Source organism: Mesitornis unicolor, unplaced genomic scaffold, assembly GCF_000695765.1.
Source record: "Mesitornis unicolor isolate BGI_N332 unplaced genomic scaffold, ASM69576v1 scaffold52587, whole genome shotgun sequence".
NCBI lineage: Eukaryota > Metazoa > Chordata > Aves > Mesitornithiformes > Mesitornithidae > Mesitornis > Mesitornis unicolor.
The window spans coordinates 23,118-42,066 of NW_010199489.1; the positions used below are offsets into that span (position 1 = coordinate 23,118).

At 41.2% G+C, this 18,949-nt stretch overlaps 1 protein-coding gene across 1 annotated transcript in view; it reads right to left on the bottom strand.

Moving 5' to 3' along the window:
* Positions 1–8,830: 8,830 nt before the first annotated feature.
* The window catches only part of SNRK (SNF related kinase), a 25,232-nt gene continuing 15,113 nt past the window's right edge, over positions 8,831–18,949 (bottom strand). The window contains exons 4-6 of the mRNA XM_010189448.1: positions 16,226–16,438; positions 15,020–15,154; positions 8,831–10,721 (exon numbers count right to left, since the gene is read on the bottom strand). Coding sequence (XP_010187750.1) covers positions 9,503–10,721; positions 15,020–15,154; positions 16,226–16,438 — 1,567 coding nt within the window. The 3' untranslated portion in view covers positions 8,831–9,502. The remainder of the gene's footprint in view (positions 10,722–15,019; positions 15,155–16,225; positions 16,439–18,949) is intronic.

Sequence of the window (18,949 nt, forward strand, 5' to 3'; positions counted from 1 at the left end):
ATCTAGTCATCATTAGTTGTCATGTGCTTGGGTTTTTTCCAGACTTTGGAGAGCCCCGCAGAAATCGGAGAATAAAAATACCTCTCCAGTTTTCTACATTCCTCGTCAATCCCCGTGTAATTACAGCAACGCTCAGAATTTAAGAAAATCATTGCAAAATAAGATAATTAGGTTTTAATTTGATGGATTAAGTTGCTGTCTTTTTACTGGTTTTACAGTAGGGGTAGAAGTCACTTCAGTTGAGGTGCTGTAGTTTTATACAGACACTTATTTAGATAAGTGAGTTGGGATGCAGAAGAGGAATCTGCATTCCAGCATTTAGCTATGGCTTTTTTTCTGAACTGTCGCTATGGAGAAGCATATAAATATTTGTATCACAAACTTAATTTTACTTCCCGTATAGATGGCATGGAAATAGGGATAAAAATGGTGAAGAGAAGTTGTTGTAGGTGGGTTTCATCATGCAGAGTAATGTTTTGGAAGGGGTTCAGGCACAGATTAGCAGCAAAGCGAGAAGGTGCTGTGTTGAAGTCATCTGGCATCTTTATGTTATGGGATAGCATTTGAATGAAAGTGTCCATGGTCATGGTGGCATTGGGCTGATGCTTGGATCTGATGACCTCAGAGGTCTTTTCCAGCCTTAATGGTTCCATGATTTTGTGTTTATGTTCAATTCAACAGCAAGAAAATAAAGAGCAATAGAGAAATACTGAGGAAGAGTATTAACATTTGTGCGATGGGAAAGGGGTCAGTGTTGCGCCTGTAGTTCATTGGCCTTTTAAGATGCCTCAAAAACATAAATATTTAAGGATAAATGACTTTCATGACTTTTCTAAAAATAAAAAAACCCCTCTACAGTATTGAAAACTTCACAGCGAACTAAAATTTTACAGTTGTAAGGAACGTACCTTAAATGTGCATATGCTTGGCCAGTAGGTGGATTCTCCCACAGACTAAGCAAATTACATTAATGTCTTCAAAATTAATATCTGCTGTAACAAGGAATAATTACTTCATCTATTTACTTATTTTTTTAATTCCCATTGTGTCTGAGATGCTGAGGTCACAGCCCTTCATTGTGGTGAGCGTTTTGCTTATCTGAAGTTATCTCAAAGAGCCATCCAAATAATTTACAACTACCAGAGCTCAAGCTGATTTTTTCGTGGAGTTTCATGATTCAGTTGGATTTGGAGGCGTCCTGTTGCCATTTTGTGTAATTACTACCACTGAATTTAGTGTAACTTTTCTTTCTCTTCTTTTTCGCAGCAAATGAAGCTGGCGGCTGAGTCGCTGAAGGAGGAGCAGTGAAGGAGGAGGAGGAGGAGGATGGCTCCAGCAGTCCCATGCGACCGCGGGCACTTCTTCAGCGCAGCTCTGTGGTGATGTGCAGCGCTCCCAGCGTGCACTCTGCCATCTCTTCAGTAGGTGGCACCTGCTTGTATGGGACTTGGTAAATATTCGTTGCCTGACACTGTAAAAAAAATAAGGTATTTTCTCCCGCTCTCTTTATTTCTTATATGCAACCATTTTTGAAGTTAACCCCAAATAAAGCACTCCAGCGTACGCTAGGGCTGGCTGAAGTCTGCCAGAGTCCACATGCTCCAAGTGATTGCAAACAGATCCTGTGAGCGAGCATCCAGGAGCTGAGGGGAGTTTTCAGCTGCAACTTTGTAACAGAAAAAAAGGTAGAATAGTATTTAATTCAGAGTGTACTGTCCCTTTCGGGTTACTGGCCCTTTTGCTCCTTTATTACGATGGCTAATCAATCCTGTGTTATTCAAGAGTAGCTACTATGTGCACATATGCAACATATAAAATATCTAAATTAATTTGCTAATGAAATAGCTATATGATCAGAGAAATATATGAACAAAAGTATTATAAAGTATGCGTTAAGTACTCCTGTGTGCTAGTTATCCAAATAAGCCCCAGCTAAAGCCTTTTCAAAAGCTGGGTAAAAAGCATTCAGTAGGAAACGGATTTCTGATCGGTAATTTATGAAGTATATTTATTTTTTAATTTACATTAGATTTGGGTCTCATTTCCCTGGATCATTGACTGCAGTATTGTATGAATGGACCTTCTGGTTTAAAGAACTGACAGATCAATTAAACTTAAGAGTTGATACACCAGCACTTGTGTATGCAGTAAATACCTGGTGGTTTTTTTCTTGCATTTCACAAAAAGGTCATTTTCCCAATGTGTCATTGTTTTTGGACAGTATTAGGACCAAAACCTGCAGCGTTTGCTGCTGTGACCTTGAGCTGGTTTATTTTCCCTTGCTGTGACCTCCATCTCTGGTAGCTGTACCTTACCTGCGTGTGATGCTTGCTGAGATGCTGTGTGGAAAAATCTGCTGTTACAATAATTGAGGTATTTGCCTACTTTGCACATTTTGGATTTCTGCCACAGGGCCCCACAGCGGAGTAACACAGCAAAGCCAAAATAATGGATTCTGTCTGGAATTTAAAATTAGCATTTCTCAAACCCTGCAAGCGTGACCCAGTAAAAAAAACGACTCAGTTCCCTTGGGAAGAGGAGCGAACCCATGCTGCAGCTGCTGTCTCTCTTCGTGCTTCTCCCACCGCGCATCCCCCATGCTGCTGCTATTTCAGGGGCGTCTCATGGGCCGCTGCTCCTCCACAGCCCATTCCTGCAGCCCAGGCTGTGGTTGGTGCAGGGATCTCTGAGGGAACCAGACCTCCCTTCCTATAACACTGCAGAGATCCACAAACCGAAGCTTTTTTGGAGAGGGGACCAGCATGTTCTCTGTGAAAGCTCCCCAGCTTTGCAGTTTCTTCCCCACTTTGATCTGAAGTAGCTCACATTTGTTCGGTTTTACTCGTCAGTGTTTTTGAGTGAGCAGCTCAGAAGAAGAATCTGTGGGAGGGGTTCCTGGCAGGACATGTTCTTGTGAGCTTCTCGTGGCTGTTGTGAAGGGGTGCTGCTGATTTGTGCAGGTTTTTGAGTTGGTGGGATTTGCTGATGGCAACCTTATCAGGTGTCTGGAGTAATTTTCTAAAACGAGTTAGAAAAGGAGTCGAGTCATGTCTCAGCTGTGATCATGTGAAAACAAATAAGCAGACTTCTGTAAAGCTGACTCTGTGGTTGTCCTTGTGCTCCTTTCATTCTGCCATTTTCTGTCGATGAAGAGGAGAATCTCTGGTATGGTTTAAGTACCTGGTGACATAAGTACCAGTAGCTGTTATTCTTGCTTTGGGCAAACCCTTTCACTCCTGCTTAATTTCCTTAGCTATAAATGGGGATAACACTGTTCTTTAGGTGGATTCTCCCACCTAAAAGTGGTAGGGATGGAGGAATTATGACCTTCCATAGTGTGAGTGAGAGAGAAGTACAGGAGTCCTTTGTTTCATAGGGATTAGCGTTTGGTCTAGATAGTGGGAGAGCTCGTTTTAACATCACAGATGCTACACAGTCATGACAGAGAGTGCTTCTGTCCCAGAGAGCATACACTTCAGCTTGCTGAGAAACGGTACCTGTGTATTGCCAAGAAATACTTTGTCACTGAACTGAAATGTAGCTCCTATTCCTCTCTTTGTCCTTTTACTGTGGGGGTTGCCATGTTTGATGTTGGATTTTGGTTTGGTTTTCATGCTGTCATCTATTTTCATTTCTCATTTGAGAGGGAAAAAAGTGTTTGTGTCTATGCTTCTGAGTGTCTGCATTGTTTTCTTTCTGCTGTAGGTGCATCTGTAAAAATTGTGGGATGCTAGGGACGAAACTTACAAAAAGCTGTCAAATGACAATAGTAGAAAGAATAAATAAGTTATTTACCAGTAGCTGCCATTCACAAGCTGCGAACGTCTCTTCCTAGTCTGGGTACCTATGTTCCCAAAGCACACAGGAGTGGAGACTTTATTTACTTATCTCCTTAGCAACAGCAATAACAAGCAAAAAAGCTGGTTTTAAGGAAAAGAGCAGTCATAAATAACTTACTGGTGCTACAAAAGTTCTCTCATCAGGTGTGTTGTGAGGCACAGGTCCAATTGCCAGAGGGATCTGCTGACTCAGGGTCTCTGCTGTACCTGCTGGACTAGAGTACCTCCCGTGAACTCAAGGACAGCAGAATGGTTACATGAGGAAAGGTTCCTCTGAGCAGGCAAACAATTTTGTGTGTTTTAGCCTACCTAGATCTGAGGGAATTGACCTCAGATCTCATTCAGGAAGATTTGCACCGAGAATCTCCTTCCTTGTTTGAATAAGCCAAGGCAGTGGGACCTGTGCCTACTATTGCCAGGTGCTTTCTTCAAGAAAACTCATCTGTGCCTCATCCAAGAGGGGTTGGAGGGGTGGGTGCCACTATCAGGCTGGAGCTGACAGCAGAGCCTGGTGACTCACCTGTCAGCCCTGGTGTGATGCCCTCAGAGAGGAGGGATCTCTCTGCACCCCGCTGCTGTTATAAAATGCGGTGATGATGGCATCTGTCATTGCTGCTGTGATGAGGGCAATCCTGGGCATGGTGTAAGAGAGCTCCTCAGCCCTTCCTGGAGCTCCCAGGGCTGTGGTGCTGAGCCAAACCTCTCCCAGGCCTTGGGCACTCCAGCTGAGAGCATGTGGCACACGAGTGCCCAGGGAAACACGGAGCTTTCCCTGCTGCCTCCCCCAGCCCTGTATTTCTCAAGAGAGAGTAGCAAGAGGGGAGAAACAGGAAGATGTTACACAACCATTTACTGAAATTAATTGCTAAAGAGATCTGACATGACATATCTCAGAGCCTAGTCAAGTTCTTACAAAAGCCCCATGCTTCTCAAGTCTTCTCAAGTCTTCTAAAGGACCAAGGGTACTTGTACTTTTCATACGACAATTATTCTACCATCTGGGAAAGTAAATAGAGATTATACTGGGGGTAAAAAAAAAAAAAAAATTTACTTTGTCACTAATTCAGGTTTCTTGACTTCTAGAAATTGATGTAATTTGCAATATACACAGATAAGCCAAACTGAGTCAACTTGTTACAAGTAATTACAATTTTGAGCTCAAAAAAATAGCCACAGCTTCAGCTTCAGTAAGGATGGCAGCTAAACCAGCTCCAAAGACATTGCTCCTGAGGAAGGCACTCTGCTGTCCCTCAAAACACTGCACCTATGTGACTTTAGTGCAGGAGCCCACTGGCTCTGGGCTGTTGGCCACTAAACAAATGAGTCACTGTTGCGCTTTTCCAAGTACAGTCATGTCCAGGTGTTATTTCTCAAACACTTTTACTGAAAGCAAGTCATAATCTGCAGTTAGCGACAGCTCTGATTCATCCACATACACTTAACCATGGGACAGGCTGCCAGGGTGATGGGGCTGTCTCTATCACTTCCCAGGCTCTTTGGGACATTCCAGTTTGCCCATTCTTTTTCTTGCCAGCCACGTTGGGAACACTCTATAACTGGCTGGCACATTTATTTGCTAATGACAAATTAAAGACCCAACCTGAATGTAGCAACTACTGAGATGTTACTGTTTAGCCTTGTTGTCTTGAAGAGGGCAGTATATTTGTTATCCCTTTCCTCGCAGAGGCACAATCACAGCTCCCCAAGTTCCTTGGCTGCATCTTGCCTGCTGCTGCTGCTACTATGGTCTGTGTTAACCAGTGCTGGGAAGGTCTCCAGCCATGGCAAGGTCCCAGCTGCCTGTGGGTACAGCTTCACACAACCACCCCATCGTAATGAACCATACATTAATTGCATATCATTACATACCCTGTTAAATGCCATGAATCCCAAAGCGTGCCCAGCACCCTGTGTGTGTACCCTCTCTGGCTGGTTACAGTTTACGTTTTGTGAGCAGTTACATGATGGGCTCTGTGTTAAATCACTGCAGGAGACCCTCAGCAGGTTGTGCTGAACTGCTCCAACCAGCGACATCACCAAGGGTAAACTGGTAAGGTGCAGGAGAAGACACCAAAAACCACCCACCTTCCTGTAGCACACACTGCTGGGGCACAGCAGGCAGGATGCGCTCCAGAGGCACCTGACAGTGCTACTGCCCCCTCCTCTGCCTGGGCTTTCCACAGCACCTCGGAAAAAAAAGACAGCCAAAAAAATGCATTATTCTACACTAGCTACACATTAAGGCACAGTGGTTTCTAAGCAGTGACAGTGGGTTTGAGCTTGGGTATTTCAGTTTCTCTCTCAGTGCTGTACTGACATAATTTTAGACTAAATGTTGAGGCGCAGCTGTTTCCCAGCACGAGGCAGGCGAAACACTGCGGTGTGGGGCAGAGTTGTAAATCGTACGCTGTGAGCAGTTGCAGGAAATAAGTGGAATTAACTCCTGGGATCCCGTGATGCATGGCAGCAGACAAAGCTGTGCCTTGCACTGTGGTTTCCAGATTTTGGATGGTTTGTGGTGGTTTAGACAACAGCTTTTAGTGCACAGCCACCATGCCCCACTACTCACCTCTGACGTGTGTGAGTGCTGATGCTAACACTGGTTTTTCACTATTACCTATTTGATATTGCAAAGAATAGTCCTGAGTTAGGTTTGGATTAGCAACATGCAATCTGTGCTGGTGAAACTCCAACTCGCATACATCATCACAACAACAAAAAATTAGTTTACACCTCACTTCAGCAGCTTTGGTGAACTGGTACACAGGCAGTCGCTTTATCTAACAAGAAAAGCCCAAGACGAGTAAAGCACCTTGTTTTTCCCATGAGTTACACCGCAGGGGTGGACACACACGTGGCTGAATTAAGACTCCTGACTTACCTGGGCACACGCAGTGTCGGGAGTACCAAGGACTCGCTCCCAGTGCAAGGTCTGACCTCCCCTTGCCGCAGCGTGGGGACACGGCCAGGGGCTCGTGAACACCAGGAGTAACGGCACCGACATGCAAATCATAGGTTATGCATCAATCAAGATATCACTTTTATTAACTGGATTTTCCATTTCTGTCGCACACCGTGAATGTTTATACAATGAAAAAGCCAAACATTGCTGGAAGCAATAAGATCAGCTGATATTTCTGTACCCTCTTAACACACACACATGGAGTCTTTCTCGGTGAGAAATTTTTATATTTCTGTTCATTAATTCTGCTTATTTATACTGCTACTCTTAAAGTTCTGTGTCAAGATTGTCACATCTTAAATACAGAGTAAGTTGCTAGAGGTACATTATTTTTTATATATATATTTATATACACACATACAGAAAAATACAAGACTAATTGTTTTTCCACAATATTTAATTTATACACTACTGTAACTATATGCAACTTTTAAAGACACGTTAAGGGGTACAAGAAACTGTTTACTTGCTCTAAATAGTTTGGTCCGATATTATTGTAATGTAGTGGTTATTCTCGCCCTTCCTTTTACGTGACAACAGAATACAACATACACCACATGCACAGTCATTCACCTGCCAACACAGGGGTAGAGGACACCACTCAGACTAACATCTGTACGCCCAGAGGTTCAACCAACCACACACGGCTATAAGGCTATGATACAACTATGCAGCATAAATGGTCAACACTGCTGTTCTAAAGTGAGCACCATATATACAGTCGTATATAAAAACATCGGAAACAAAAAACACCTGGGGTTAGTTAAAAGGTGCCATTCCAAGGCTGTACATAATATATCAGGAAAGAGTATTTACAATACTTGGAAAAAAAGCTGCAACAAATAAGTTTATTGCCAATGCCCTTTATAAACTTGTCTCCTACTTGGATGTTACGCTCACTGTCTGTGAACCACACATCTTGTTTCTGGCCCTTGGTAAGATCCCTGCTCAAAAATTTCAAGCAAATATGTTCTATGGCTTCACCCACACATCTACTCTTGTAGCTTTTGATTGATAAATACCACACTGACTAAACTGCAACTAGAGTTTAAAACTTAAAGTAAAAAGCTTATCCTTTGCCTTGTTTTGGAAGCAGAGTGCAAAATCCCTGGCGAGGCCGCCCAGTCAGAACACCCCGTGTGATATGGACTCTCCTGGCAACATCTTTTACTGACCAAGAGCAGCCAGCAGGAGCTGTAGAAATTAGGACCGAGCGTGACGCCCTTCTTTGGTGCTCTGCTCACTCTGCGGTGGATGGGAAACGCGTTGCGTTCGACCATTCTGCAAGTGGTACAAGATGCTCAACAGTGTAAACTCCTCTCGGACATCCCACGCCTGCCTGGGGCGCTGCTACATCACACCCCAGTTTCACTAGCATTGCTTAGTAGACCCAGTGCACAGCATGAAAAAATAAAACATTCTTGCCCTTCCCAAAACTAGGAATCTGCAATATATTTTATTCTAGGTAATAAAATTCCACAAAGTTAATTCCTCTGCTCGAAAGTATCCTTTTGTACAGAAATACTCTAAATCAAGACCTTGCCGTGGCAATGGGGAACCCGACAGAAAGGCTAAGAGCTGCAAAATAAATACTTTCCTCTATGCTATTTTATCGACTTTTAAAGAAGCATAATTACTAAGGGAAAATAAGTGGTGTATGTGTGGGGAAACAGCAGTATTTTAAATCTTAAAAGAGTAATAATGAGAAGAATGTAAATGACGGGAACTATTTCAGTTTGAATCCAATCACCTAAAAGTTTTCCATCCCTTATTGCCTTTTGAACTCTCAAGGGAGGGGAGGAGAGGATAGGGGAAAAGGTTTACAAGGTAAGAACCTAAAATATTAAGCGTCATGATAAACTAATAACAAAATAATTCATACAAATACTTTATTTTCAGTTACCATGTAAAAACTCAGAAGTAGACTTAATAATTTACCTTTGTTATATTAAAAAAGAAGATTGTCTGCTTGTAATATTAACATATTTCTATGGGAGAAAGCTGCCTTACAAATCTACTTGCCTTTTTCTGTTTTTTAAAGAAAACTGCCTCTAGCAAAACAAGATCATTTCAGTTTGATTTTTGAGCCACAACTTTATCCATATCATAGCTTAAGACAAATAGGTGTGGGTTTAAAATCATATTTCAAGATCACTAATTTTCAGTGCATCTTTGCTTTGTACAAGCCTTGGAACATCTGAAAGCTCCCTGAAGAGTTTTCAGCATCAAAACATTATTGCTTTGGTTCTGTTTCAGACACATAGAAGTATGCCACATACCACATCTTTCAGTTATCACAGAAGGTCAGAACAAGAATTAACATTTCACAAGCAAACAAAAGCTTCTCTCTCTAGTTCAAGTGCAGAACATGAAACTTCTAAGTGCTCCATTTACATTAGGATCCAGATTTTTTTTTTAAATTTAATCCAGATCTTCCATAGTAAAATTATAAATGTAAAAATCACACAAAATATTCTGTTTTGTTGAAAAAAGAAACAAAACATATCGGCTAGCAGCATGCAAAGACCATGCATTGTCATACCATCAAGCAAACACAAAATTAAAGTGTAATAAATAAATGCTCAAAGCCCACTTAAAAATCTTAAGACAACAAAAGGGGGTCCGGTGACAAGGTGTTCACAGCTCTGAACAGGAAGAATGATGCCGTCAAGTAGATCGAGCGATTGAAGTCCGGTCGCTGTCAAATGACATGACAACAACTGGTTTGACTGGAGGTACACAGCAGCCCCTCCTTTGGGTTCCGCTGAATATTCACAGATATCGTCTTTTCGCAGAGAGGTAGTTGTAGCACATTGTTTTTCAAGTTCCTGCTCTTTATCCGTTCCAATTTGTTTGCCGTGTCTGACATTTGGTCAGAAAAAAACTTGAGGTTGGCCAGCGATGAAGCCTGGTTTGCGCTTCCGCTGGAACTGATGCACATTTTCCACGTTGATTTCTCCTGTACTTTTACACTGGAAAAGGACAGATTGTTTTGAGGATCAATAATGTATTTAGTGCTGCCATGAATCTGTGAGCCTAGGCAAAGGCTCATTAACTTCAGGCTTTCAACCAGTTCCCCTGCGCTTCTGGATGATAACTGCATCGAGTTTCCGGATCCAGCGCATCTCCGAGTGGAACCTGAAGTGTTGTTGGTGCTGCCGCCGGAGCTCCCGGAGGGGCTGCCCCCACCTTTGTTGTTATCGCTTGGGCTCGTTTTGTCAACCCCTCCATTCCCGTTACTCGGTTTGCTTTGGCCGCCACCATCTCCTTGGCTGCCAGGAGGCCCTTCGCTGCTATCCCGTCTGTGCCAGGAGTAAGTGAACCCACTGTCTTTGTCCAGGCGTCTCCTGCTTTCCGAGTCATCGTCGCTTGTTTCTGAGCTACTGCAACTGGAGCCCCGGCCCTGGCTTTTCCTCCTGTGGTAGCGTTTATGCACTGTGCTTGGCGAAGCAATATTCATTTTTAACCTGCTGAGCTTTGGGGGTAAGTTCTCATCCATGTCAAACTCATCATCTGACTCGCCCTCCTCGAAGATCTGATTGAGGACTGGTGCGCTCTTTCTCGAAGTCAGACGATTTGTAACTGAAGGCTTACGGCGCAGAACAACTTGAGTAGAAAGAGAAATAGGTTTCTTATCTTCTTCATCCTCCTCTTCATCTTCTTCTACTCTGAACAAGCACTTCCGCCCACTTGTAGTGGGTTTTAAGCTCACTGATGGGACTGCTGAAAGTGCCGGTCCAGCTAATTCAGGGATGTCTTCTTTCTTTGCCGAATCGCCAAGGGCCTTGCTTCTGTGGCCGTTGAGAACATTCTCGGCCGTGCGAGCTGGGGACTGAGGAACAGTCGCATGGGAGAGAGGAGAAGCTGTAAGGTCATCCTCCAGATCTTGAGGTACATCAATTTTTGTTGGCCATGATTGCCTGCACAAACAGTTACAAAGGACAAAATGTTAAATCACAGAAAGCATTTCAGAACCTGTAAGAAAATGTAAGAGCTACACAAGAGAAGCACAAGCACTGCCACACACATGGGTCTGCTCAGTGGCACCTTTGTAAGTAATGGTACTGAGTAACCAAGCAAAAAGAAACATCCTCAGCAAATGTGTTATTGTGCTGTCATTTGAAAGAAACATCGTATATACAAAAGCATAGTTTAGAAATTATCTTGGTTGCTGTCCAGTGAAATTTTAACATTTCACTGCTTTTAGAAAATGAATTAAGCAATAAAAAACTGTAAATAATTGTGTCTCAAAGAAAATCATCTGAAGTAGGTACAGAAGCACCAGTACCTAGAGCTGATTCAAGCACATCTTAAATAAGATAGTATTACAAACGACTTTTAATCCGAAGCTTGTGTTATTTTTTCCCCCAGTATTCTTAACATAAAAATTAGGTTAGAATTAACATGAGTGAGACTGGAAGGCTGAGTCAGAAGAAACGTTTCATTTTCAGTCAGCCTCATTCAGACTAAGCTCCATTCTACAAAATCCTCTTTAATTTTAAACACACTTGAATTGAGATCATACATTTATTTAACCTTAGCTGAGCAACTGTATTATTCGATACAGCTGCGTGAATTCAGGACTCAAGCTGCTTAAGAATATGACACTTGAATAAAGTGTAAATCAAAGTTCAACACGTATGACTGGGTACTAGCATTTGCTCAAGTCAAAATGGAAGTGACACTTGAGTGTAAATTGGTTTTACAGTTAGCAGCTGATGTCTTGTTTTCAGGATCTAAGCTAGTATCGAATTATTTGTATTTTATGTTAAATCCTAATGTATGTTGTACTCATGCAGCATACTGCATGAAAAGCTGTAGTAGAGACCTCAGTTCCCACAGGGATAGCGTATTACAAGGCATTCCCAACCATATTTTGAGTGTGCCAACAGAACGGGCTGCATGACTTTGTGGCCCAGTTTAGAAACAAGGTGTAGGAGGAAAGCAGGAGAGGAAGCAGAGAACAAGCATGACCCCCAATATCTGCTTGGACAGCCCACATATGAAAACAGAAGGATCATGCCAGCTTCCTGATGTCTGCTGTGTCAAGAGGCCATGCTGAAGAAACAAGAACATCTCACACACTTCTTTGCTGTTCTTACTCTAAATGTGTTCTTTTAGCGTTTCGAGTTAATGGAAGCACCTGCACTGGGACTGCATTAGCTGAAAGGCTCCCTCTGTAATGGCTGGATAGAAAACCATCCTGAAGTGCGAGATGCCTCTCCACACAGGTCACAACTGACAATGTCTTCCCAACTGTAGCAACTTTGAAGAAGCGTGCTTTAATAAAGCCAACATAGAACTCATCAAGCCTAACCACAGACTTTGTTTTGAAGTGCTTCAGTTCTCCTTAACGAGCCAGTGGCACAAAAATCCACCAGGATCCTCTAACAGCAGGACCTGGCTGCCACCACTGACCTGCTTGCGTAGTCCACTCCCTGCGAGGCGCCACAAAGGCTCCTTCCTGTCTCACTGGGCACCGGGAGCTGCTGGTGCCCTCCCACCAGTTTTGCCCCAGTGAGCAGCTCTGCCTGGAGGGAGGCCACACAACCAACCAAGCTGTCCAGCCAAGAAGAAGAGCCTGGGCTGTGGTCCTCCTTGGTGTGACACTGCCATCCTCCCTCGGGCCCCAGCTGCCTCCAGGAATGCTGGGAACCACTGACCTAGTTTTTCTGATGACTTGTGCTATGCTGGGTATTTTAAACACAAACAACTGTCTCTGATTAACAAATAGGACCTAAATAAATTAGAAACATAGCTACAAAAGTGACACAAAATGAAGATCGAAGCGTTTCAAGAGTTTACTGTGCTTTAAGAACAGACTGGTTTGTAAGCAAAAAAAGGAAGAGTTGTTCTGAGGCTGTCACAATAAAGGGTAAATATAGTATCTAACAGTACTGCAGTTTCCAGGCAATAAACCTCCTCACTACAGTATGTTTATCTCTCATAGCAGCCCATGTTTGCCTCCCTTCCCTTCCCCCACTTATTCCCTGTAGGCCTGAGGAGCGAGTAGGACAGAAGGGAAGCTCCAGGTTGCAAGTAAGTTAATTTTATTTAAAAAAAAAATAAAATCTTTTGAAGTCTCAAAATCAAAGTAATGCACTACTTTGTTTTCTTTTACATGAGGTCATTCTATATAAGCACTTTGAATTTGGAACCCTTGTGAAGACAAGGAAGAGCTACCTGGGACCATTAAGGTCAAGAGTTCCTGAGTTTATGCAGATGGCCTTGTCATGAAAAGAAAATTCACACTCACCAGGCAGGCTTCAACTGCTCCCTTCAACCTTACAAATTCATACCAAGATTTAGATACAACGAACTTATTTATTCCAGTTCCTCATAGAACTGGAGCAGCTTTTCTACTGAAACAGTGACATTGATGGAGAGAAAAAAACCTAGAACAATTTAAAATTAAATTTTTGGTTCTGCAGGCCCTTAGTTGTCTGCAACAATAACTCTCCTAGAGTACTTGTAAACATGACACATCAGATAAAGGTTCCTACATAAGTGACCATTGAGTGAATGGCCCTTTAAGTGCAGCAACAAAATTTCAGACTACTCTAGTACACAACACAGGGTGCAGTCTCATCTGGAGATGAAGGAGAGGTTGAGAACCACTCTAAGGTCCAAAGAGAAACAACTCATTATTCAGGTAGAGGGAATGATATTCACAAGAGACTCCTCTAAAAGCCTCCAAAATCTCAGCCTGAATTGAAGGTAACAGTCAATAGAGATAATGTATCTTTAGCCTGGTTTTCCAAAGTTTGTGCCCGAACTAATAACAAGTGTCCATCCTGTCTAGATTGAACTCGAGGTGGTAGTACCTTACTTTTATCAGTTAGAACAAGGAAAATAAGGATTATGCCCTAGAAGGACACCACAGCATTTATGTCTCTATTATCATTCCTGTGAAATGACTTCACGTGTGACCTTGCATGAAAGTTGCACGAAGAAACCTTTGGAATGGACAGCCTATTTTGTCTTTTACTCTAAATCCTACAGCTAGATTCACAACACTGAAGGTCGGGAGCAACTTTACACATCAGCACAAGCACTTAATATTCTTCTCTGGTTAAGAGATTAGTTACTAACAATTGGTTTTATTGCTAACAATTTGCTACCAGTAGTATTTTACCAAAACCTAAAAGGCAACTTTTGAAGAGACTGAAGGTTAGCAAACAAAAACTAATGGAAATGCCTCAGCACAACCTTCATCCTCATTAAAATGGTTGTTTTCAATACCAGTAAATCCTTAAAACTTAACTCAGGAAATTAAAAACAAAATATTTAAGAAAAGTAACTGTTCAAAACTTGCATCCTCCAATATCAATGTGTAAGTAGAAATGATACCATTTGCCTTGTGTTTGTTTTGGTGGTAGGGGGATTTGTTGGCTTGGTTTGGTGTGTGTTTGTCTGTTTTTAAGCATATGCTGCTCTAACTGAAAATATGGGATGCTCTGATAACGGGCTGCAGAGCGAATTGACTGGCTGAACATACCAATACCACCTACGTGCCAGAACCCCGCTTCTCCTTTTAGTTTTACTGCATCACAAGCTGAAGCTTTGAAAATCTCAGGGAACCTTACTGTAAGGTTTTTTAATAATGTTTTTGTCAAACTAACAACAAAAAAAATCTATTCCAATATCCGTAAATGGACAATTGAAACAATTAATTCAACAGTTTTCCTCAGACAACAGGCATATCGACTGACATTAAAAAGAACATAACCTGCAGAAGTTTGCTCTAAACTTGATTTAGGGGATGTTTGGCCCATTAAAAAATCAAAGCTAACAACTAAACCATAACACCAAATCCAGAGTGATTTCTCATTTATAACTAATTTTCCACAACACATTTATGGATTATGCAACTTTTTTTCTTCCAGGGATATTACATACAGCATTTGTATGAGGAACTGAAAGTCAATGAACATGCCCTTTCCTAGCAGGTTCAAAAACTTACTACTTCAGAGACAACCTTCAAATTGATTAGGCATTTCCTGAAAATGCTAGGAATTGAAAATATTACTGGTAACTGATTTCCAAACAGCTTCTGAAGCATCCACAGCACTTTACAGACATTTAAAATTTGCAACGAGTAAGTATTTTACTGTTTTTAAGAAAGTAGTATTTGAGCAATTCAATAATATTCTCACTAAGCCAGACTTAAAAAAAAATAAAATAAAAAAAGAAACCATTTATATTCCTAAATTCTCACCTGAACTGAGCTTTGATGTTGCTGGGGCTCGCAGATCTGGTCTGAATTTCTTTCTCTTGTTTTTCTCTCAGAATCCTTTCTGCTAGTAAGAAGTAAGTAGCAGTGATGTGGTTGTATTTGTTAGTTTCCAGTGCCCTAAGGAAAGTACAAAATGGGAAAAAGCATACATCAATGGTTTGCTAAAATCTGGACGTGCATCTTGCACACCTTGCTGTACATCCCATAGCAGGAAGAGTGCCTGTAAGCAGCACTGTGTATTTTTGATGTTCTGACAGTGTGTCTTGCTTTTATTAAAAATAAAGAGCCAGCAAGTCTAGTAATTTCAACTATGGTTGGATGAGGGCACCTTTAGAGTATCAACCAAAAAAAGTAATTCTTCCTTTATAGCACATTCTTGCAATGGCAACATTGTATTTCATTAATGTTACGCACCAGTGGTGAGCTTTCCCACTGGCACACACAACCACAAAGTACTAATATTTGTTTATGCAACACCTGGAGGAAAAACCTTCATTAGTTTAGGGCTGTCACATTAAGTTTACAGTAAAATTAGGTTCATAAGCCAGCAAGATCATCCTAACGGAAAGGATGCCACTGTTATGCAGCTAAAAGCTTAAGTGAGGATACAGCTTCCCACCTCCCCACCCCCCCCCAATGGTAAGATAGTAACAGTTTTTCCAGGTTAAAACACCAACAAATTGAAAAAACAATTTTAAGTCCTCTTTCAATTTTGAGAACATTTTAGAAACTTGGGGGGTTTCCTCTACTAGAAGAAACTATGTAGCCTTCTAGCAAGCTCACTCACTGACAATTGCTTTTTGCCTTATATAGAAAAAAGAAATAGTCTTTTAAATTAACAAAGATTCAGGTATACTGGAAACTAAGGGAAAAATGCTAGAATTCATCAGCTACAGAGACGCATGAGATATGAAGCACGAGTACAAGCATGGATTTCAGAGCAGTTAAGTTTACTCAAAATGGCAAACTACCACAGGAACCAAACACTGTTCCAACATATTTTCTCAAAGCTTTTCTTAAGGTTGGGTCTACCTAAGTATTTCTCACCTTAGAATATCCTATCACAGAGCAAGACTGCGATATTTGTTTGTTAACAGCACAGCATGATATTTCAACACTTCAGTAATTAATCAAAAACAACAGATGCACAAAACAAACCACACCACATACAGAATATCGACAACTTACTCCACTATTGTATCTCGGTCTGCAATATCCCCAAGAACCATGCGTTGTATTATACTGTTGTGCTCCTCCTCAGACAGGTTTTTATATGACACGAGAGGAATATTGTACTTTGTTGCAGGAGATGGGTCAACTCCTTGGAGCCACGCATGGTTTTCAATCTCCTCCAAAGATGCCCTTCGCTTCGGGTCTCTCTGCAACATCCGTGTAATTAGGCTGCGAATAAAAAAAATAAACCTAAACAAAATGCACTCATGTTTAAAAAGCAGCCTTTGTAAGAGCAACATTAGGAAGAAATTTCCTGCTGTTGGTCCACATAAATCTTTAGAAGTCTCTACAATAAACAGCGTGATGGGAAATTATTTCTTCTCAAAGACATTCCAAACATTGCTGAACGGAAACAATTTGTCTATTAAAAACTCTAAATATCATACACGTTGCAGTTTTCATTTACTATGCTTAGATTCTTAACCTGATTTTTCTGGTTGGTTTGGTTTTTATAGGTCTTATAAAGCTACGGTCACAGGTGGCCTACAGGCTGGTCTGTAAAGTAACAGGAATGTAATTTTCTATTATTGCTGCTGTCAACAAGAATGTGGAATGGCGAGATAAGTAGAAATATTTTATTCTGAAATAGCTATCAGACATTTGCTTCTTCAGTATCCATGAAGGAAAAGTGATCTGGTCTATCCATAAAGTAACAAAAAAAACAACCCCACTGTCTGGGATGATGAAGTGACAAACGTCCTAATGGGTTGATACTGAGTGTTTACAAGTTCTGGAAAGGAAAGGCATAAATTCCTCACATAAACAGAGCAAGAAGGCTTGATTAGCACAGCACATCTCTGTTCACTTACTATACGTCAGAAATTCTTGGGGGAGATATTTTTGGCTTTGCACAATAAGCAGAGCATGGATATACAGTTTTGGTGCCAAGGTTTCAGTGAAACTATTGCTCCAACATGTGGAATGGAAGTTCTGCAGTTCTCACAATGCTTTTTATTGCACTAACCATACTACACCGTGCAACCTCAGACTGTGAGGAGACACAAATTACAAAGGTAATTGCATTTATTTTATTATTTTTTTAGCATGAGATGGTGTATGGAATTAAAAATGGAGATTAATTCAGACTTCTTAAAACTCTACTGTAGAAAAACAAATGTCACATCTATACTTAGTAGCTGCGGTCTCTGCCTTTACCGAAAGGCGGGGTGAGACATTGGAGCCTTGATTTTCTTTGCTTTTGTTAATATTATAACAGAAAGGGAAGAAACTATATACTTAATTTACTTTTTTAAACTACATCTGTAGTAAAACCACACAAATGTACCACATGTGCCTCCCGCTTTAAGCTTGCTTACGTATACGAAACCACCAAGAATGTTTTCACTCCAAGCAGGAAGTTTAAGCATTCACAGAGTCTTTTCCTCCTAAGAAATCCTAAATTATAGAGGAGTTTGGTAACTGATTGTACATTATTGATGCACCACGTAGAGAAAACAGATCTACTTGGGCCTTTAAGCAAATTAGCATTAGCCAATATATTAAGCGAAAGGCTGCAAAAAGCAAGTTTCCTGGCCTCAGCACAGCATGCAGCATCTCATGAGATGATACAAGTCACTGATAAGAGCTCTCTTTTAAACCTCTTCCTGTCTTGTATTTTAACACTCTTCCTGTACGTAAAACTCTTCAAGCTGTTGCGAGCACCTGTAGCTGCTTTCCCCTGTTATTGGAGATGCTAGACACTAGTGACAAGACACAAAAACCAGCTATGGCATCGTGTTATGCATTAGATTCCAGGACCATACAGATGACAGGTGACGAGAGGAACAGTCATTATGACCAAAAATAAAGTTTCAATTCTGTAACAAATTTCATTCTGTGTCAAATAACAGAATCCAAGATGCTACTCTAGATTTTTGACTGGACCAAATGCATTTTGCAAGCATTTATAAAGGCTTCTGGAGTTTCATAGTGAAAATGAAAAGATACTCTACTGCAGAGTCAAGAACCCAGCAAAGCACTGTAAAATAGTTTTAGTGATGCAACTGGGATATATATTAAAAACACTGAAGAGGTCATTAACTGAGAGGGAAATATGGGAAGTAATGAAACATTACAAAAAATAAAAAGGCTGCAGCGAACACCGCAGAAAAACAGCACATCAAAATGAGTCATGATTCCCAAGTGGCATATGGTATTCGCAGACAGAATATTCCTCTCCCTTGATTGCCTAGAATGTTGATCTGGAGTTGCAATTTCAGTAGGAGAAAAGCAAAACTTGCTGCGATATCCTTGGGTTTCCACGACTTCTATTTTGCAATAGAAATCTACCGGAATCAGTATCTTTCTCTGCTGCAAAATACTCTCAGCAACACCTTGTAATTTGTCCAGCAAGAACGGTAGCCAAAGCCAGTCGGTGGTGAGCAGCTTCTTCAATCACTTATAAAATGCATGACAACTGAGACACATTTAAAAATATATATATATTGTGTAAAATTAAAATTCAGTTTCACACAAGAGCGGGAACAACCTATTGGCAAAAAATAGCATGGGATTAACCTCAAACAAGAAGAGACACAAAGGGTTTTATAAAAGCAATAATGTTGCCCGAGAAACTACTCAATTGATGTGAAGAAATACTAACAACTAAGCAAAAGCAGTAGGCACAATATATTACTAACAGGCAAGGAATATTTCACACGCTGATAATACAGTGTAGGG